The sequence below is a fragment of the Heptranchias perlo genome, chromosome 7 (assembly GCF_035084215.1).
Source record: "Heptranchias perlo isolate sHepPer1 chromosome 7, sHepPer1.hap1, whole genome shotgun sequence".
Taxonomy (NCBI): Eukaryota; Metazoa; Chordata; class Chondrichthyes; order Hexanchiformes; family Hexanchidae; genus Heptranchias; species Heptranchias perlo.
Genome location: NC_090331.1, coordinates 48,982,800 through 49,002,761, shown reverse-complemented (window position 1 = coordinate 49,002,761; position 19,962 = coordinate 48,982,800). Strand labels below are relative to the sequence as shown.

Below are 19,962 nucleotides of genomic sequence, written 5' to 3'. Positions count from 1 at the left end.
GAGAGGGTTCTCCTATGACAAGTAAAATGGGCCTATTCTCTCTAGAGTTTAGAAGAATGAGAGGGGATCTCATTGAAACAAATAAGATTCTGAGGGAGTTTGACAGGATAGATGCTGAGAGGCTGTTTCCCCTGGCTGGAGAGTCTAGACCGAGGGGGCTTAGACTCAGGATTAGGGGTTGGCCATTTAAGTTGAGATGAGGAGGAATTTCTTCACTCACAGGGTTGTGAATCTTTGGAATTCACTACCCCAAGGGGTTGTGGATGCTGAGTCGTTGAGTATATTCAAGGCTGAGATAGATAGATTTTCGGACTCTAGGTGAATCAAGGGATATGGGGATCGGGCGGGAAAGTGGAGTTGAGGTCGAAGATCAGCATGATCTTATTGAATGGCGGAGCAGGCTTGAGGGGCCATGTGTCCTACTCCTGCTCCTATTTCTTATGTTCTTATGATTTAAGTCGTTTATAGTTTGTATTCATTGAAATAAAAGCTATAGGAAATCTGTTAACAACAACAACAACTTTCATTTATAGAGCGCCTTTAGCATAATAAAGCAAGGCGCTTCACAGGAGTGTTATCAAACAAAATTTGACACGGCGCCACATAAGGAGGTATTAGGACAGGTGACCAAAAGCTTGGTCAAAGAGGTAGGTTTTAAGGAGCGTCTTAAAGGAAGGGAAAGAGGTAGAGAGGCAGAGAGGTTTAGGGAGGGAATTCCAGCGCTTAGGGCTTAGGCAGCAGAAGGCACGGCTGCCAATGGTGGAGCGATTAAAATCGGGGATGTGCAAGTGGCAAGAATTGGAACAGTGCAGAAATCTCGGAGGGTTGTAGGGCTGGAGGAGGTTACAGAGATAGGGAGAGGTGAGGCCATGGAAGGATTTGAAAACAAGGATGAGAATTTTAAAATTGAGGCGTTCCTGGACTGGGAGCCAATGCAGATCAGCGAGCATAGGGGTGATGGGTGAACAGTTGGTGAGAGTTAGAATACGGGCAGCAGAGGTTTGGATGAGCTCAAGTTAATGGAGGGTGGAAAATGGGACGCTAGCCAGGAGAGCTTTGGAATTGTCAAGTCTAGAGGTAACAACGGCATGGATGAGGGTTTCAGTAGCAGATGAGCTGAGGCAGGGGCAGAGACGGGCGATATTACAGAGGTGGAAGTAGGTGGTCTTGGTGATGAAGCGGATATGTGGTCAGAAGCTCATCTCAGGGTCAAATAAGACACCAAGGTTACGAACGGTCTGGTTCAGCCTCAGACTGTGGCCAGGGAGAGGGATGGAGTTGGTGGCTGGGGAAAGGAGTTTGTGGCGGGGACCAAAGACAATGGCTTCGGTCTTCCCCATATTTAGTTGGAGGAAATTTTTGTTCATCCAGTACCAGATGTTGGACAAGCAGTGTGACAAATCAGACAGTGGAGGGGTCGAGAGAGGTGGTGGTGAGGTAGAGCTGGGTGTCGTCAGCGTACGTGTGGAACCTGAGGTTGTGTTTTCAGATGATGTCACCTAGGGGCAGCATGTAGATGAGAAATAGAAGGGGATCAAGGATAGATCCTTGGGGGACTCCAGAGGTAACAGTGTGGGAGCGGGAAGAGAAGCCATTGCTGGTGATTCCCTGGCCACAACTGGATAGATAAGAATGGAACTGTTAACTCAATTATGTACATAACTGTATTGTAAAATCCATGTCAGATGGTTCTATGGTTTTGGAAATCATAAAACTGTCTCAAAGGCAAAATATTGAAGTATTTAACATTCTAGTCTGAAATGTTCTTTAAGCATAAATCTTGTCTTTACACAGTTTACACAGAATCATTTTGTTCTTGGACAAAACTGTGAATGGAACAGCACAACTGGAATTGTGGGTGCAGCTCCATTTGGAATTCCATGTAATATTAAAATAACAGGTATTTTTTATGCAAAATTTTGTTATTAGTATTATGCAGAATTAGGATGCATAAGTCGCTAACTATTGATATAAACCTAAAGCCCTATTTTCACAGATTGTCCACCTGTCCTATTTGAAGTTTCTTGTCTTGAAAATGCATTGCAGATTGGAGGACACCCCTGGCATTACATCATTACTCCCAACAAGCGAAACCAGAAGGGCATCTACCATGTTTATTCTTTAAAGGATAAAGAGCTGGTAATGTATCACAGTTGTTCTGGATACTTCTTGTGCAACATGGTTTTGCAGTTGGGCAATATATACAGTAATTCCTAATATTTGCCTTTAAACAACCATGGAACCATAGAAGTTTAGAGAACAGAAGGAGCCCATTCAGCCCATCTTGTCTCTGTTGGCTCTTCATTGGAGCAATCCAAAACTAATTCTACTCTGCTTTCTCCCGTTAGCCCTGTATCTTCCTCTACTTCGAATATTTATCCAGTTTTCCCTTAAAAGACGCAATGCTCTCTGCCTCAATCATTCTCTGTAGCAAAGCATTCCTTGTTCCAACAACCCTCTGAGTAAAGAAATTTCCCCTATCCTGTCCCTCCCTCTCCGAGAATTTTTAAATCGATGACCCCTCGTCACTAATTCCCCAACCAGAGGAAATAGTCTTTCCCTTTTTATTTTATCAAAACACTTCATAATTTTATCTCAAGTCTCTCCTCATAGCTGTAGTTTCCCATTCCTAACATAATCCTGGAGAATCTACATTGCACACTCTCTAGGGCTTTCTAGAATGTTAGAATAAAGGTTGTTATACAAGGTAAGGACTCATGGGGTTGGGGGGTAATATATTAGCATGGAGAGAGGATCAGCTAAAGGACAGAAAACATAGAGTAGGGATAAACGGGTCATTCTCAGGTTGGCGGGCTGTAACTAGTGGGGTGCCGCAAGGATCGGTGCTTGGGCCTCAGCTAGTTGCAATCTATATTAATGACTTGGATGAAAGGACCGAGTGTAATATATCAAAGTTTGCTGATGATACAAAGCTAGGAGGCAAAGCAAGCTGTGAGGAGAACACAAAGAGTCTGCAAAGGGATGTAGACAGATTAAGTGAGTGGGTAAGAAGGTGGCAGATGGAGTATAGTGTGGGGAAATGTGAAGTTATTAACTTTGGTAGGAAGAATAGAAAAACAGAATATTAAATGGTGAGAAACTATTAAATGTTGGTGTTCAGAGAGACTTGGGTGTCCTCGTACAAGAAACACAAAAAGTTAGTATGTAGGTACAGCAGGCAATTAGGAAAGCAAATGGCATGTTGGCGTTTATTGCAAGGGGGTTGGAGTACAAGAGTAAGGAAGTCTTACTACAGTTGTACAGGGCTTTAGTGAGACCTCACCTGGAGTACTGCGTACAGTTTTGGTCTCCTTATCTAAGGAAGGATATACTTGCCTTGCAGGTGGTGCAACGAAGGTTCACTGGATTAATTCCTGGGATGAGAGGGTTATCCTATGAAGAGAGGTTGAGTAGAATGGGCCTATACTCTCTAGAGTTTAAAAGAAAGAGATGATCTCATTGAAACATATAAGATTATAAGGGGGCTTGACAGGGTAGATGCTAAGAGATTGTTTCCCCTGGCTAGAGAGTCTAGAACTAGGGGGCATAGTCACAGGATAAGGGATCGGCCATTCAAGACTGAGATGAGGAGGAATTTCTTCATGCAGAGAGTTGTGAATCTTTGCTGACTCATTGAATATGTTCAAGGCTGAGATGGATAGATTTTTGGACTCTAGGGAATCAAGAGATATCGGGATCGGGTGGGAAAGTGGAGTTGAGGTCGAAGATCAGCCATGATCAGATTGAATGGCGGAGCAAGCTCAAAGGGCCATATGGCCTACTCCTGCTCCTATTTCTTATGTTCTTATGGGATGCCCAAAACTGCACACAGTTCTCTTAACTATGGCAAAACCAATGTTTTGTATAAATTCATTGTTACTTCTTTACTGTTGTACAGTATGCTCCTGTTTATAAAATCTAAAATTCTATTGAGCTTTTTTATAGCTTTATCGACCTGCACTCGCACTTTCAGAGAATTATATATCTGAATCCCTAAGTTTCTGCTCATCGACATCATTTAGTCTTTCCAGTTAAGGGGAAGCTAGATCAACACAAGGGAGAAAGGAATAGGAGGATATGCCGATAAGGTTAGATGAAGGAGGCTCGTGTGGAGCATAAGCACAGGCATAGACCAGTTGGGCCGAAAAGCCTGTTTCTGTGCTGTAAATTTTATGTAATTCCATGTAAATGTATAATCCCATTCCTTGTTTTCCTTCCCAATATGTATTATGTCACACAACCACATTAGATTGCATCTACCACCTGTCTGCCCATTTTGTTAACCTATCTATGTCTTCCTGAAGTCTTTTACAGTCCTCTTCACTGTGCCAAACCTCCTACTTTTGTGTTGTCAGCAAATTTTGAGATTGTGTTCCCTTTACCCAGGTCCAAATCATCTATATATACCAAGAATAAAAGTGGACCCTGAACTAACCCTGGGATACACCGCTTCCAACCTTCTCCAGTCCAAGCAAAACTAATTTATTCTCACTCTTTCTTGGTCTGTCAACCAACTTTCTCTCCATGCTGCTAAATTTACTCATATGCCTGATTTTTTTTAAAACTCGCCTCTTGTGAGATACCTTATTAAATGCCTTCTGAAAATCTATATACACTACACCTACTATATTCCCTTTATCTATCCAATCAGTCATTTCTTCAATCTTCATCAGTCTTCATCAGTCTTGTGTGAAACAATTCTTAATGTAAATAATCCACCGACTGTCAAATTTCTAGTTCTATGGAGTAAATTTCTGGAAAAATAATTATAATTCTTGCACTATTTTATATTCTGCTAGCTTGTGACAAAGGCTTTACCTTTGACTAAATAGAAGTTTCCAATAATGATACTTTCATCATTTTGATTCTATCGATTAAATCAAGGCAGATATTCTTGCACCCCATCTGCCTTTCCCAAATCTGGTTGACGTCTACACATTGGGGAATTATACTCCGTTCCCCTTCACCTAATTGTACTACTAGCTTGTGGAAGTGGTAACGTACTATGTGCGCCTGCTAGTTCATTACTGCCAGCATTTCAGCAAAAATGTGAATGTGGAACCAGAGTTGTACAGCCCATTTATGTTGCTGTTAGGTTGCTCCTTAAACCTATTTTTAATCTAAGAAACATAGTACAGTGAGAAAACCCATAAACTACAGACAAAAATGCTTAATTTTTATCACAATAATTGCAGTAATATTAACTGCAATGCTATAATTTTGATTTGTATTCTGACTGGCTCCACATTGCTATTTTTGACTGAATGTTATTTGGGATCTCAAAATATACTTTTGTCCAATTAGGCAGAGAATGGAATTCAAGAGATGCAATGTTGTTCATTGGAAACTGATTGGATATATTTCCATCCAGATGATTCCGGAAGGATCATGCATATCGGACCAACGCAAATTAAGTAAGTTTACACAATTACATTCGTCCTTCATCAGCAAGTGGACCATCTGTTCATTCGAAGAAAGAAGGTAGAATCATAGAAAGGTTACAGCACAAAAGGAGGCCATTTAGTTTAAATTGCCTCTCCTCACTCTTCCTACCGAAATGTATCACTTCGCATTTTTCTGCGTTAAATTTCACCTGCCCATGCCACCAGCCTGTCTATATCCTCTTGAAGACTATCGCCAACCTCCTCACTGTTTACTATACTTCCAAGTTTTGTGTCATCTGCAAATTTGGAAATTGTGCCCTGTACAACCAAGCCATGGATTTTCCAGGTCCTGGATTTTCCACCCAAAGGGGATGGAAAATGGGGCAGGGAGGTTTCCTACTAAATAATAAGGATTATGTAAACAATTACCCTCCAAAGGAAACCGAAAAGGGAAAACCAATACACATGTTAAACAATAACTTACTAAGTTGCTACAATTCTCCAATTCTCAAGTTTCCAGATTTCTCAAGCAAGCTATCAAAAGATGAAAAATATAATAAACTGAAACCAAACTATAAGCAGGCCTGAAAAAAGCATGTACTATTATACCCAGCCGAGGTCAAAATTAACTAGGAATAGGAGCCACATTTTTAATGTGCCAGCAGAGACAGAGGTTTCTAGCCTAGGTTCACCAGAGGAAAATAACAGGAAAAAATACGACCAGCAGTAGGAACGAAGAGCTATAAAATTCAAACCCCTTTCCAAAGAGAAAGTGAGGGAGACAAAGCAGAAGAAAGATAAATCAAAAAAGAACAAAACAAAAATAAATAGGTGTAAAAGAAGACTGAGAAGGTGTTTTATGCCATCATTTTTTTTTTTTAGGTACTTCAACCTAATCCACAATCACAATGATTGCCAGTGTGTTAATAGCAGTAATTCTGAGTTTTTAAATATTTTCTTCATTTCAGTAAAAAGTAATTGAAGAATTTAAAGTATCAATTGTTAGTTAATGTATCTCTTATTGTGCAAATTATTTCCATCATAATTTATAGCATATAGATGGACATACATTATCAATTGTGCTAACATTGTGCTTGTCAGTGTTTTGCAGCTGACTGAAAAATCTGAAGATATGCAGAGATGGCAGGTTTTACGAGCCTTTACTATTTTTTCTGAGAGAGAAAGAAAGGTAACTAGTACAATTACGGTAATTTTTAATATTTTTTCCACCATTAATCACATTGATCCATTTCAAGATTGGGAAAGGCCTGATAGGTCCTGAGGGAAGTTCAAGATGATGCAGACCTCCTTCCAGGTAGCTAGTGCTGCCATCATCATCATCAAGTGTTCTGGGCTTCTGTGAGTCTATTCTTGGGGACAGTGTAGCGGGTTTGCTGGGATTCCTTGATCTTAATGCCTAGCCAAGGGACAGAGGCAATGGGGAAATCTGTTCATTTTTATTGTGCTTGCCTTGCCTAGGAGTAATATGGGCAGGTTGTTCTATTAGTTTGTCTCCTGGCTAGGATGGGAGAATTTAATTTTTGTACAGGCCATGTGAGTTTGTGCATTATTATTACCCCATGTTATTTGAAGCCGGATCCTTTTGCCTGGTCCTTCTTAGGAAGAGGAATGCCAGGAAGTTTAGGCTCTTATGCACCTGTTTGGGAATATTCTGCACAAGGAACATTCCCTCTGTTTTGGGGAACTTAAGCTTTTATCCAGAGAGTCAGGCAAACTCAATCTTTTGGAAGATGTAGGGAGTGAAGGGGTGAGGTTAGTGATCTTATGTGTTCAGTTCCTCCAGGAGCTACCCCATTGACGACTGAGCTCCCTCTGATAGTTGCTGCCCAGGGTTTAATAGCCAACTCAAAGAGAAGGCGGAAAGGGGAAGAGTATTATAAATGTAAAGTATTTCCCCTCCTCTTCTCCACAAAATAAACATTTTACAAATAGTAGTAACTTCTCTTACCTGAGAGGAGAAATTCTGGATTTTGAACTTGAGGTAGCAGTCTATTGGACCCCCACCTTATGACAGGTGTCCCAAATGGCAGCTATGTCCTTCCTGGTCCTGGATGCAGTTGAAACAATTTGTTTAGTTTTGGCCACTTTAAAACGTTCAGTACCAAGCTTCCTGATGGCTCAGTTGGTAAAGGCGGCATGTAACTGAACAATACAGACCAGCTTCAGTTCCAATTCTGTGTTAGGTTAGCTGATCTCAACCATACAGTCGTAGAGGTGCTACAATGGGCATCAGCACCCTGGGCTAGGGAGAGGAAATCAACAGGGCTTCTGCTCCTGATTGCTATCCAGTGACACCTGGTGGAAAGAACACAGTGGGGCAGAAATTGCTTGGAGCAGCGAACCAACAGTGCTCACCACTCCATAGATTTATACTAACCCACTAACTTACTGTGGTCTTTACTGGGTGTAATTCCTTGAATAGGAAGCGGAGAATTCAAGCGAAGTTAGGATCTGTGGGAGAAGGAAGAGAGCACGCTCTCCTCTCAACCAATCAGATTGCAGCATTTTTGACATGCTGTGAAACTTTTTCTGCAGGCTTAGAATTTGTAATCCGGTAAGTGAAAGGTACAATGTTAAAATCATATTAAAAAAAGTTAAAGACGGCGAAAAAAAGAGGGGAAGAAATAATTGCAGTAAATAAGAGAGACAGAAGGGAAAAGTTTTTTAAAAATTTGATGACTAAAAACTATTAAAATAAGGAGTAATGAGACTCCTTTTTTAAAAGTTAATTTTTAGTTGTTTGGCTGTCATTAAGACATTAAAACTTAGTTTAGACCTGGTATTTTTAAGCACACCTGTTTTGTGGCGATATTACTCACTTTCCAGCTGGGTAGATGAGCAAGTTGGCTTAGGTTCAATGATTTCATTGATTGCAATGGGTGATGTCCCTTTAATTCGAAGAATGTCGCCAGCGAACCAGTAGGAGCAAGTTCCGGATTTCCGCCCCAATGTGTGCATGTTGGGTGAGATGGGATTGTGCTCAGCTCCAATACCCCCATGATCAAATAGCCTGCCAGCACTTGCTATCTAGGCTTACACACAAAGGATGGCCACATATGTGAGATACTGGAGGACAGCCAGCACCCATAGGATCATTTCCCAGTATGAGTCAGTGCCATCAGCAGGAGGAGAAAATTGTCACCAAAAAAAGGTTTGGTTAAGGGGAGAGGAATTGACTTCTCTCCCAAGGCCCAGCCAACACTGCTCCATAACCAACCACTAGAAGGTACCTCTAAACCAGGTCCAATGCTTGTTAGACTTACTCAGAGAATAAGGGCCCCCTACAACATACAAGCTAGCAGAACTAACTGCAGGAATTTGTATTCCCTCCCAATGTGGAGAGCTCAGCCCTCCCCACAACAAGCAAGCACCTTTGGGACATTTCCCAATCAGAATAAGTGATATTCAGCAATTGCCTGGTGAAAAATGTGGAGGCTCAATCAACACAATTTTGCATCCCAACACCCAGAAACCTGATCAGGAAGAAAATAAAGACTGACACAGGAGGGGAATACGCCAACACCAACCCACCTCAAAACAGACAAGGATAGTAACCTGAACTGCTACCTAATGTAATCAGAATCCCTTTCCACAGCCAAACCCCAGGGAACGAAGGCTAAACAAATTGCTGCAACTGCTAAATACATGTTGCCGCTGGTACGTGCACAGCCATGACAATAATCCCAATGTACCATTGTACTCTCCTGCAAGCACCATGCAATCAAAATGTACACTAATTCCAGAAAAATATATTTCTATATGCATATATAAATATGTATCTATGCTCCTGAAATTTAATGAGTAAAGAAAGCATAGTACTCTGATGTGGTGCATTAAGGATGTTCACACACTGTGGAAAGATCTTTGAAAGTATAAGACACAGGTGAATATTTAACAAAAAGGTTACTGATATTTAACTCTAATATTTTCCCCCTTTTGCAAGGCGGAGAACTCAATAACAGTGACGGCCTCTGGTCGAGTTGTGAAAAGACGATTTTCTCGATTAGACGATGACCCGGAGTATGAGGTAATTGCAGATTTAGAATAAATTAACAAATTGGATTTACTTTCTCCTTTTAACAGGCAAGTCTGGTTAACGGTGGAGGGAATTTAGTTTCTGAGACTGACTATCTGTCTCAATAGCTCATCTGTCATTTCAATTGAATACTTCAGCACTTTATCCAAATGTCAAATATTCTCCCCTCAGGGCCCTTTCAGTTTAAAGTGACCTTTGCAATCTGCATGTTGTTTCTTCTCATGAAATTGATTACTTTCTGAATCGGATTACCACAACTCTTTCTAATCTATACAATCTGTGTGAGCGGATTTATTTTTGTATATGAGTTTTGCTCAATTTTGAATTTGGGTATTTTTCATTTTGTTCCACATGTATTGACAAGTAATTGCAGATAGATTTAAATTAATTACCTTATTTTACTTCAGAATTCATTAAAAAAAATTAATTTATCACTTGCCGAAAAATGGGTCAGATTCCATCACCTGAAGAAAACTCAGACATGCAAGATAAAAAGCCCTGTGTAACACTGCACTTCTGATCCTGAAACAGCTGTTCTATAAATACAACAAAAAGAAGTTTAGTAAGCAGGATATTTTACTAAACTTCCAGTTTGGAGTGATGTTTTACATATTGGTTTGGAAAAAAATGGTCTGCTCTTCAACACAAAGCAGTGTGGTGAATACTGTACTGTAAACTGCATTTTAAATGCTTAGGACCAAGTTGGAACGTACAAGTAGTCCATTACATAAATTAAGAAAGAGCTCGCATTTATATAGTGCCTCAGGACATCCCAAAGCTCATCACTGCCAATGAAGTACTTTTTTTGTTGTAATGTAGTGTTGAGATTCAAAATAGCTCAGTGGGTTATTCTAATGTGCTGAATTGAAAGCGGGGTTGGTTGATGTCGTGAGTGGGCATACCTTTCACCTCCTGGAGCTGGGATTGGATTCAGTCCAGATTGGTGGAAGGAAAGCCTTGTCTCCCGATAGCTATAAACATTTTGTGAAATGAATCCAAGCAGCTCAATGCAGATTGTAGTAGAAATGGATCCAAAGCACAAAGTAATTGCCAATTCACTACCTTTTAATATGTTCTTGTTACATTTATCTAGCCAAGTGCGAGTGAGGTGGATTAAATGGAGCCACTTCAATAGATCCAGTCAGGTTTTACTGTATGCATACAGTGGGACTCTGGTTTCATCTGAAATTGAGTATATGAATGTGCAGACACGAATGCGATACATCATACACTCATGTATGCACCATAATTCTGAGTTGGGAGGAGATTGGAGCTTCAAGTGCACATGTCTTGTTTCACCAGCTGCACACATGTTAAGTCAACTTACGGCAGGAAGTAGTTATATCATTTGAGGGGCCACAAAGTTGGCTTCACTGTGTGTCATGGCAGTTTACATCCCATTCTCATGGACCCCCTCCCCCATGGGCTGTTAGACGGAATATTGGCAGATCCCAGAAACCTCCAATGCTTCAAAATCCCCTCTGAGTTTTGCTGGACCTCAGGATCCTCAAACTTCCATTTCTCCCATCCTCTTCTCGATCCTGTAATCCCCGTCTCAGTGCTCACAAATCCCTAAACTGCATTCCCAGCACAGCTTAATCCCATAACTGCCCCATTGCTCCTAGATATCAAGAACTCCCCCCATAGTACACAAAGTGGCAGGTGGATCAGTGCCGATCCGACCCCTGTTTGATGGAACAGGTTGACAGGCAATACTTTGTGCCATGGAATCTTGGACCGTCGAAATGGTGCATTGGGTAGTTTCACTTTGCAACATTTCTTGAAGTGTGCTATTTTCGACCCCATTTGTTCCCACATCCTGGAGGCATGATGTTCAGTGGTGAAACATTTCTAGAAAATAAAGTCTTCACATATCACAAGATAGATGGGGGAGGCCGCTGGCCGATCTTAGCTCATCCGTCCAGAGAAATTACTTACCGTCCCCTCACCACTTCATCTAACTGACTCGTGATTTGAATCGAAGGTTTTTGCTTCCACGACTCGATTTGAAAGACCACGCCGTGTTAGTTATTAAAAAACACAGATTATCTGGTCATGCATCTCATTGTTGTTTGCGGGATTTTGCTGTGCGCAAATTGGCTGCCGCATTTCCTACATTACAACAGTGGATACACTTCAAAAGTACTTCATTGGCTGTAAAGCACTAAGGGACATTCTGAGGTCATGAAAGGTGCTATATGAATGCAAGTCCTTTCCATTCCCTTTAATTACTCTGTGTGAAGAAGTTCTTCCTGACATCTGTGTTAAACTTTCGTTTCACCAGTTTCAACCTATGACCCTTTGTTCTAGTCTCCTGGCATACCTTGAAGTAGTATTCCAGATTAACCTCATCTTTCCCATTTAATCTCCTGTATTCTGTTATATGGCCACATCACAATCATTTACTTTCAAAGCTAACAAGCCCTCTAGTCAGTCCAGTCTTTCTTCAAAACTCAATCTCCTTCCTGGCGCCCACGATAGCTGATATTGTTAACGGTTCCCTCTCCTCTGATTCTCTCCCAGAGGAGATTTCAAATCTGCTGTCATCAATCCCCTCCTCAAAAAACCCATTCGTAACCCCTCTGTCCTCACAAACTACCACCCTATCTCCAACCTCCCTTTGCTCTCCAAAGTCCTTGAACGTGTTGTCACCTCCCAAATCCATGCTCATCTCTCCCGCAACTCCATGTTTGAACCTCTCCAATCAGGTTTCTGCCCCTGCCACAGCACTGAAATGGCCTTTATCAAAGTCACAAATGACATTCAATGTGACCGTGACCGTGGTGCACTATCCTTCCTCATCCATCTCAACCTGTCTGCAGCCTTTGTCATGGTTCACCACACCATCCTCCTCCAAACACTCTCCTCCGTTGGACAGCTGAGTGGGACTGCCCTCGCTGGTTCCATTATTATCTATCCAGTCGTAGCCAGAGAATCTCCTGCAATGGCTTTTCTTCCCACTCCCACACCTTTACCTCTGGAGTCCCTCAAAGATCTTTCATGAGCTTCCTCCTATTTCTCATCTACATGTTGCCCGTCAGCGACATTATCCAAAAATACAAATTCAGATTCAACATCTACGCTGACGAGATCTAGCTCTACCTCATCATCACCTCTCTCGATCCTTTCATTGCATCTGGTTTGTCACGCTGCTTGTCTGACATCCAGTATTGGATGAGCAGAAATTTTCTCCAATTAAATATTGGGAAGACCAAAACCATCGTTTTTGGTCCGCGCCACAAACTCTGTTCCCCAGTCACCGATTCCATCCCCCTCCTTGGCCACTGTCTGAGGCTGAACCAAACTGTTTGTAACCTCGGTGTCCGATTTGACCCTGAGTTCAGCTTCTGACCCCATATCATTTCCATCACAAAGATCACCTACTTCCACCTCTGTAATATTGCCTGTCTCCGCCCCTATTTCAACTAATCTGTTGCTGAAATGTCATCATGCTTTTGTTACCTCCAGTCTCAACTGTTCCAATGCTCTCCTGGCTGGCCTCCGATCTTCCACCCTGCAACAACTTGAGCTCATTCCAAAACTCTGCTGCCCGTATCCTAACTCGCACCAAGTCCCGTTCACCAATCACCCCAAAGCTAACTGACCTACGTTGGCTCCCGGCCAGCAACACTTCGATTTTAAAATGCTCATCCTTGTGTTCAAATGCCTCCATGACCTTGCCCCTCCCTATCTTTGTAACCTCCTCCAGCCCTACAACCCTCCGAGAACTCTGCGTTCCTCCAATTCTGGTCTCGTGCATCCCCGATTTCCTTCGCATCTCCATTGACAGCCGTGCCTTCAGCATTTTAGGCCCTAAGCTCTGAAATTCTCTACCTAAACCGCTCCTCTTCTCTACCTCTCCTACTTTAAGACAGTCCTTAAAATCTACCTCTTTGACCAAGCTTTTGGTCACCTATCCTAATATCTCATGTGGCTTGGTGTTAAATTTTGTCTGCTTGTGAAGCGCCTTGGTATGTTTTACTAAATTAAAGGCACTATATAAATGCAAGTTGTTGTTGTTTGACACAACAGATCAGCTACATGGCTCTTCTCTGCAATGCCTCCAGGGCTTGAATGTTTTCCTTACAATTAGGTGACCCAAACTGAACCTGAGGGTTCAAAGACTGAATCGATTTGCTTGGAATTAAAGAACAATGGAGGAGCTATTACGCTGCTGGGTGTATACTACAGGCCACCAAATAGTGGGAAGGTGATAGAGGAGCAAATTGCAGAAAGATGCAAGAACTTTAGTGTAGTGATATTGGGGGACTTCAATTATTCTAATATAACCTGGGTAAATAACAATGTAAAGGGCAAAGAGGGGGAGGAATTCTTGAAATGTGAACGAGAGAACTTTCTTGATCAGTGTTTCCAGCCCAATGAGGAAGGAAGCCGTGTTGGATCTAGTTCTGGGGAATGAAATGGGGGCAAGTGGAGTATGTTTCAATGATGCAACATTTGTGAAACAGTGATCACAGTATCATTAGGTATTGAGTAGTTATGGAAAGGGAAAAGATAAATCAAATGTGAAAATATTCAACTGGAGGAGGGCTAATTTCACTGAGTTGAAAAAGGATCTGGCCCAGGTGGACTGGAATCAAAGATTGGTAGGTAAAACAGTAAATGAGCAACGTGAGGCCTTTAGAGAGGAAATAGTTCGGGTATAGACTAGACACATTCCCACGAGGGGGAAAGGAAGGGCATCCAACGCTACAGCTCCCTGGATGACTAAAGATATAGAGATTAAAATGAAACAGAAAAAGGAGGCTTATGATAAATGTCAGATTCATAATTCAGTGCAGAACCAAGCTGAATACAGAAAGTACAGAGAACTGAAAAAGGAAATAAGGGGGGTAAAGAGAGTGTATGAGAATAGATTGATGGGCAACATAAAAGGGAACTCAAAAGTCTTTTATAAGCATATAAATAGTGAAATGGCAGGCAAACGAAGAGTGGGGCCAATTAGGGACCAAAAAGGAGATCTTCTTGTGAAGGCAGAGGGCATGGCTGAGGTACTAACTGAGTAGTTTGCATCTGTCTTCACTAAAGAAGAGAATGTAGCCAATGTCACAGTAAAGGAGGAGGTAGTAAAGAAATTGGATAGGTTAAAAGTAGATAAAGAGGAGGTACTGAAAAGGTTGGCAGCGCTCAAAGTAGAAAAGTCACCCGGTCCGAACAGGATGCATCCTGGATTGCTGAGGGACGTAAGGATGAAAATTGCAGAGGCTCTGGCCACAATCTTCCAATCCTTAGATATGGGAGTGGTGCCAGAGGACTGGAGGATTGCAAATGTTACACCCCTGTTCAAAAAAGGGGAGAGGGATAAACCCGGAAACTACAGGTCACTCAGCATAACATCGGTGGGGAAACTTTGAGAGACAATAATCGGGGACAAAACTAATTGGCACTTGGAAAAAAATGTGTTAATAAATGAAAGCCAGCACGAATTTGTTAAAGCAAAGTCTTGTTTGACTAACTTGATTGAGTTCTTTGATGAAGTAATGGAGAGGGTTGATGAGCGTAGGTCGGTTGATGTTGTGTACATGGACTTTCAAAAGGCGTTTGATAAAGTACTACTTAATAGACGTTAGCAATAGGGATTGTGGCTGCGTGGATACAAAATTGGCTAAAGAGGAGAAATCAGAGAGTGGTGGTGAACAGTTGTTTTTCAGACTATAAAGCCCAGGATCCTGCATGCTTTTTTAACCACTTTCTCAACCTGCCCTGCCACCATCAACGATTTCTGCACATATACTCCCAGATCTCTCTGTTCCTGTACCCCTTTTAGAGTTGTGCCTTCCAGTTTATATTGCCTCTCCTCGTTCTTCCTACTGAAATGTATCACTTCGCGTTTTTCTGCGTTAAATTTCATCTACCACGTGTCCGCCCATGCCACCAGCCTGTCTATATCCTCTTGAAGTCTATCACGATCCTCCTCACTGTTTACTACCCTTCCAAGTTTTATGTCATCTGCAAGTTTTGAAATTGTGCCCTGTACACCCAAGTCCAAGTCATTAATATATATCAAGAAAAGTAGTGCTCCCAGCACTGACCCCTGGGGAACACCACTGTGCACCTCCCTCCAGTCCGAAAAATAACCGTTCACCACTACTCTGTTTCCTATCCCTTAGCCAATTCTGCATCCATGTTGCTACTGCCCCCTTTATTCCACGGGCCGCAATCTTGATGATAAGCCTACCGTGTGGCACTTTATCAAACGCATTTTGAAAGTCCATATACACCATATCAACTGCATTGCCCTCATCTACCCTCTCTGTTACCTCATCAAAAAACTCTTATCCAGTTAGTTAAACACGATTTGCCTTTAACAAATCTGAGCTGGCTTTCCCTAATCAATCCACCCTCGTCCAAGTGACTGTTAATTCTGTCCCGGATTATCGTTTCTAAAAGTTCCCCCACCACTGAGATTAAACTGACTGGCCTGTAGTTGCTGGGTTTTTCCTTACACCCTTTTTTGAACAAGGGTGTAACATTTGCAATTCTCCAGTCCTCTGGCACCACCCCTGTATCTACGGATGTTTGGAAGATTATGGCCAGTACCTCCACAATTTCCACCCTTACTTCCCTCAGCAACCTAGGATGCATCCGGGTGACTTATCTACTTTTAGTACAGCTAGCCTTTCAAGTACACCTCCTTCATCAATTTTTAGCCCTTCCAGTATCTCAACTATATCTTCCCTTACTGAGACTGTGGCAGCATCTTCTTTCTTGGTAAAAACAGATGCAAAGTACTCATTTAGTACCTCAGCCATCTCCTCCGAGTCCATGAGTAGATCTCCTTTATGGTCCCTAATCGGCCCCACCCCTCCTCTTACTACCCGTTTACTATTTACATGCTTGCAGAAGACTTCTCGATTCCCTTTTATGGCCACCAGTCTATTCTCATACCCTCTCTTTGCCCCTCTTATTTCCTTTTTCACTTCCCCTTTAAACTTTCTATATTCTGCCTGGTTTTCACTTGTGTTATCAGCCTGACATCTGTCATACGCCCCTTTTTTCCATTTCATTTTACACACTATCTCTTTTGTCATCCAGGGAGCTCTGGCTTTAGTTGCTCTACCTTTCTGCCTCGTGGGAATATACCTAGACTGTACCTGAACCATCTCCTTAAAGGCCGCCCACTGTTCAATTACAGTTTTGCCTGCCAATCTTTGATTCCAATTTACCCGGGCTAGATCTGTTCTCATCCCATTGAAATTGGCCCTCCTCCAATTGAGTGTTTTTAGTTTAGAGTGGTCAGTGTCCTTTTCCATAGTTATTCTAAACCTTATGATACTATGATCGCTGCGCCCTAAATGCTCCCCCACTGACACTTGCTCCACTTGGCCACCTCATTCCCTAGAACCAAGTCCAGTAATGTCTCCTCCCTCGTTGGGCCAGAAACATACTGGTTAAGAAAGTTATCCTGGACACATTTCAAAAATTCCTCCCTCTCTCTGCCCCTTATATTATTATTGTTATCCCAGTCTATATTAGGATAGTTGAAGTCCCCAGTTATCACTACTCTATAGCTTTTGCACCTCTCCGTGATTTCCCTGCAAATTTGCTCCTATATATCCTTCCCACTAGTTGATGGCCTATAGACTGCCCCCACTAGCGTAATGGCACCTCTTTTATTTCTTAACTCTAACCAAATAGATTCTGTCTTTGACCCCTCCAGGACATCCTCTCTCTCCAGTACTGCAATATTCTCCTTAATTAATACTGCCACCCCCCCATCTCCTTTCTTTCCTTTCCTATCTTTCCTGAACACCTTGTATCCAGGAATATTTAGTACCCAATCCTGCCCTTTTTTGAGCCAGGTCTCCGTTATCGTCACGACATCGTATTCCCATGTGGCTGTTTGTGCCTGTAGCTCACCAACCTTGTTTACCACACTTCGTGCGTTTACACACATGCGCTGCAAACTAGTCTTAGACTTTCTTTTACTCTCTCTTAGTCTGATCCCACCTAATACTGTACTGTTACTTGCTTTAGTGCTATTTTTCTCCCCTGATCCTTTGTGCTCCTTGTTTCTCCTTTCCATTGCTACATCCTGGTGCCCATCCCCCTGCCAAATTAGTTTAAACCCTCCCCCACATGCGAACCTTCCAGTGAAGACATTGGTCCTTGCTTCGTTGAGGTGCAACCTGTCTGGCCTGTACTGGTCCCAATACCCCAGGAATCTAAAGCCCTCCCTCCTGCACCATCTCTCCAGCCACGCATTCATCTGCTCTATCCTCCTATTTCTATGCTCACTAGTGTGTTTATCACTGTGCAGGTGCTCTTTCAACTTAAGGCCTCTTAAGATTGTATGATGAGGCCACTAATTTAAGGGAACATGTGCCAACTGGAGAAAGGCTCACAAATTATAAATCCTTGACTCCCTAGGCGGAGGATACCGTAGATATCCTGACATCAGGGCATAGAGAAAGTAGGGAGAGGTGAAGCAGCAGGTCTTCTGCAAGCTCAGCCCTAATACCATCCTGTTGTTATGTCCCACTCACTGCCACACACACAGTATCTTGCAATGCAAGCTTTCTTTGAAGGTGTGTTGGGAGCCAGCATTCTAACATTTATCCTATTTCTGTCATTGTAACCTGAAAAGCACTCTGTCAGCACCATACAGCATCCCGTGTCCCTTAGAAAAGCTATAATACATCCATGAGGATTCAATTAGTGAGCTTGAGGACGTAATACTGGTTGAGGCAGAGTGCACAGGTGATGAGGAGCAATTGATGGTGGCAGAGAAGGAGCAGTATGTGCTGGTCAGATAATCATATGGCTATTATCTATGTTGCCCTATACTCTTGGGAACCCTGCCACTAGTAAAACATTCGGTGCCCTGTTGTACTAATGCCTCCTGAACACAAGGAAAGTGATGCTTTAATTGCCCTTGCAAACAAGAAGTCTATCATTTGTTTAATACATCTGTGTACAGTTGACTGATTGCTTTGGCACATCACCAGTGGTGGCTTGGAACGATATGGTGTCATAAAAGTTTAATGACTTGGTAACATTCACAGCCACAAATAGAGCCATCCCTGTGGTAGAAGTTGTATGAAGGTTGGTCTTGAGATAGTATAGATTTGTGGCAGACTGCCCTTTTAAGAGATCAGTCCCCTCTCAGATTCCCAGGTAGGACTACCTGTAAATGTAGATGGTGCAAGGATGGGTGTGTGTACATTATCCCTGAGATGCAACCACACTTTCTGTAACAGCATCAAGCAGTAACACATCAAAGAAAATGCAGGTAAGTTAAGTAATGAGGGAAAAACCCCTTTACAACCACATTTAAGAAGCCAACTTATAAAGGCCAAGTTATTCAAACAGTTACTTACCTATTTTATCTGGCTGAGCAGCACTCTGGGAGAGGAGGCATCTCCAATCACAAATTGCATAGCAAATGAAGGTATAATGAGGCTCATGGTGAATGGCAATGTGGTCAGAGAAAAGTAAGAGTGCAGCGAACTAGGCAGGCAGACTTCTGCATGTGATCAGTAAACATGAGCTCCTGACTACCCTAAGTATGCAATTTAACTTGTATTTATTTCTAATTCTTACCTTAATTTTCATTCTTTACCTAATATTAAACGTATGGGATAAGTGAATTCTGAAGAGCCATAGATGGAAATTTTATATCCCCTTTCATAACGCTGATTGTAACTTAATGACTTTGGCAGAGATAAGTTATCTGTTCAGCCTGATCAGTGGATATAAATTCTTTCACACGGTTCTTCATGGTATATCCTTCAGTGTATTTGATTTTAAAATGTAATTGATGTTATTGGTTAGATGGAGAAATGTCAAGTGTATACTTGTAATGCTGATCTTGTGGAAGACAGTGATGATGTTAGAGCAGAATTATGCAAACAAGTTTAACTGTGACGAGTAGAAGTTATTACAAGGTTATAAGACACACATATACACACACATACTTATAGACATACAGCAATGTAAATCAGTGCAGAACAATGGTGAGTGGGAACCCTCTTAGCAATGTGTATATGGATCATTAAAATTCTCAGTCAAATGCAATTACCAATGAAGAATTCTTATCCTTTACTGTATTTTCACTTTTTAAGACCTTTAAAATGGTAGACTACGAGGATGAGCTTGAATTGTTGACTGTTTTGGCAGTAGCTCCAACAGACGCTGAAGAAAACACTCATCTAGATTTTTATGACAACCAATCTGGCATCTTAATTAAGAGTATTCCAATAAGGGAACCATGGGATGTTGTAAGTATGACCAGTAACTTGTCATTGGTTTAATGTATTGCTTGCTTGATTACCTTGTTGAAGTAGCATAGAACTTTTGAGATATGTGTTCATACCTATGATTCTCCATGCATTGAGCGACTAATCAGTCATGTCACCATGGGATGGAGACCAAACACTTCCTCATGGAAGTGGGTGAAAGGAGATGAAAGCTGATAAGGAGTTAGTCCGACCCACTTTCACATGCCTCCAAGCGACTGATCAAAGCGTCACTAATGGAGGCCTGGGAGCAGGTTTGCCA

The 19,962-nt window shown here is 42.0% G+C and overlaps 1 protein-coding gene across 3 annotated transcripts in view; it reads left to right on the top strand.

Moving 5' to 3' along the window:
• The window catches only part of dcaf17 (ddb1 and cul4 associated factor 17), a 57,625-nt gene that overhangs the window by 30,945 nt on the left and 6,718 nt on the right, over window positions 1-19,962 (top strand). For all 3 annotated transcript variants that reach the window (XM_067987472.1, XM_067987470.1, XM_067987471.1), the window contains exons 9-14: window positions 1,795-1,900; window positions 1,997-2,139; window positions 5,305-5,414; window positions 6,486-6,573; window positions 9,349-9,432; window positions 19,527-19,682. In XM_067987472.1, the coding sequence (XP_067843573.1) occupies window positions 1,795-1,900; window positions 1,997-2,139; window positions 5,305-5,414; window positions 6,486-6,573; window positions 9,349-9,432; window positions 19,527-19,682 (687 nt within the window). The remainder of the gene's footprint in view (window positions 1-1,794; window positions 1,901-1,996; window positions 2,140-5,304; window positions 5,415-6,485; window positions 6,574-9,348; window positions 9,433-19,526; window positions 19,683-19,962) is intronic.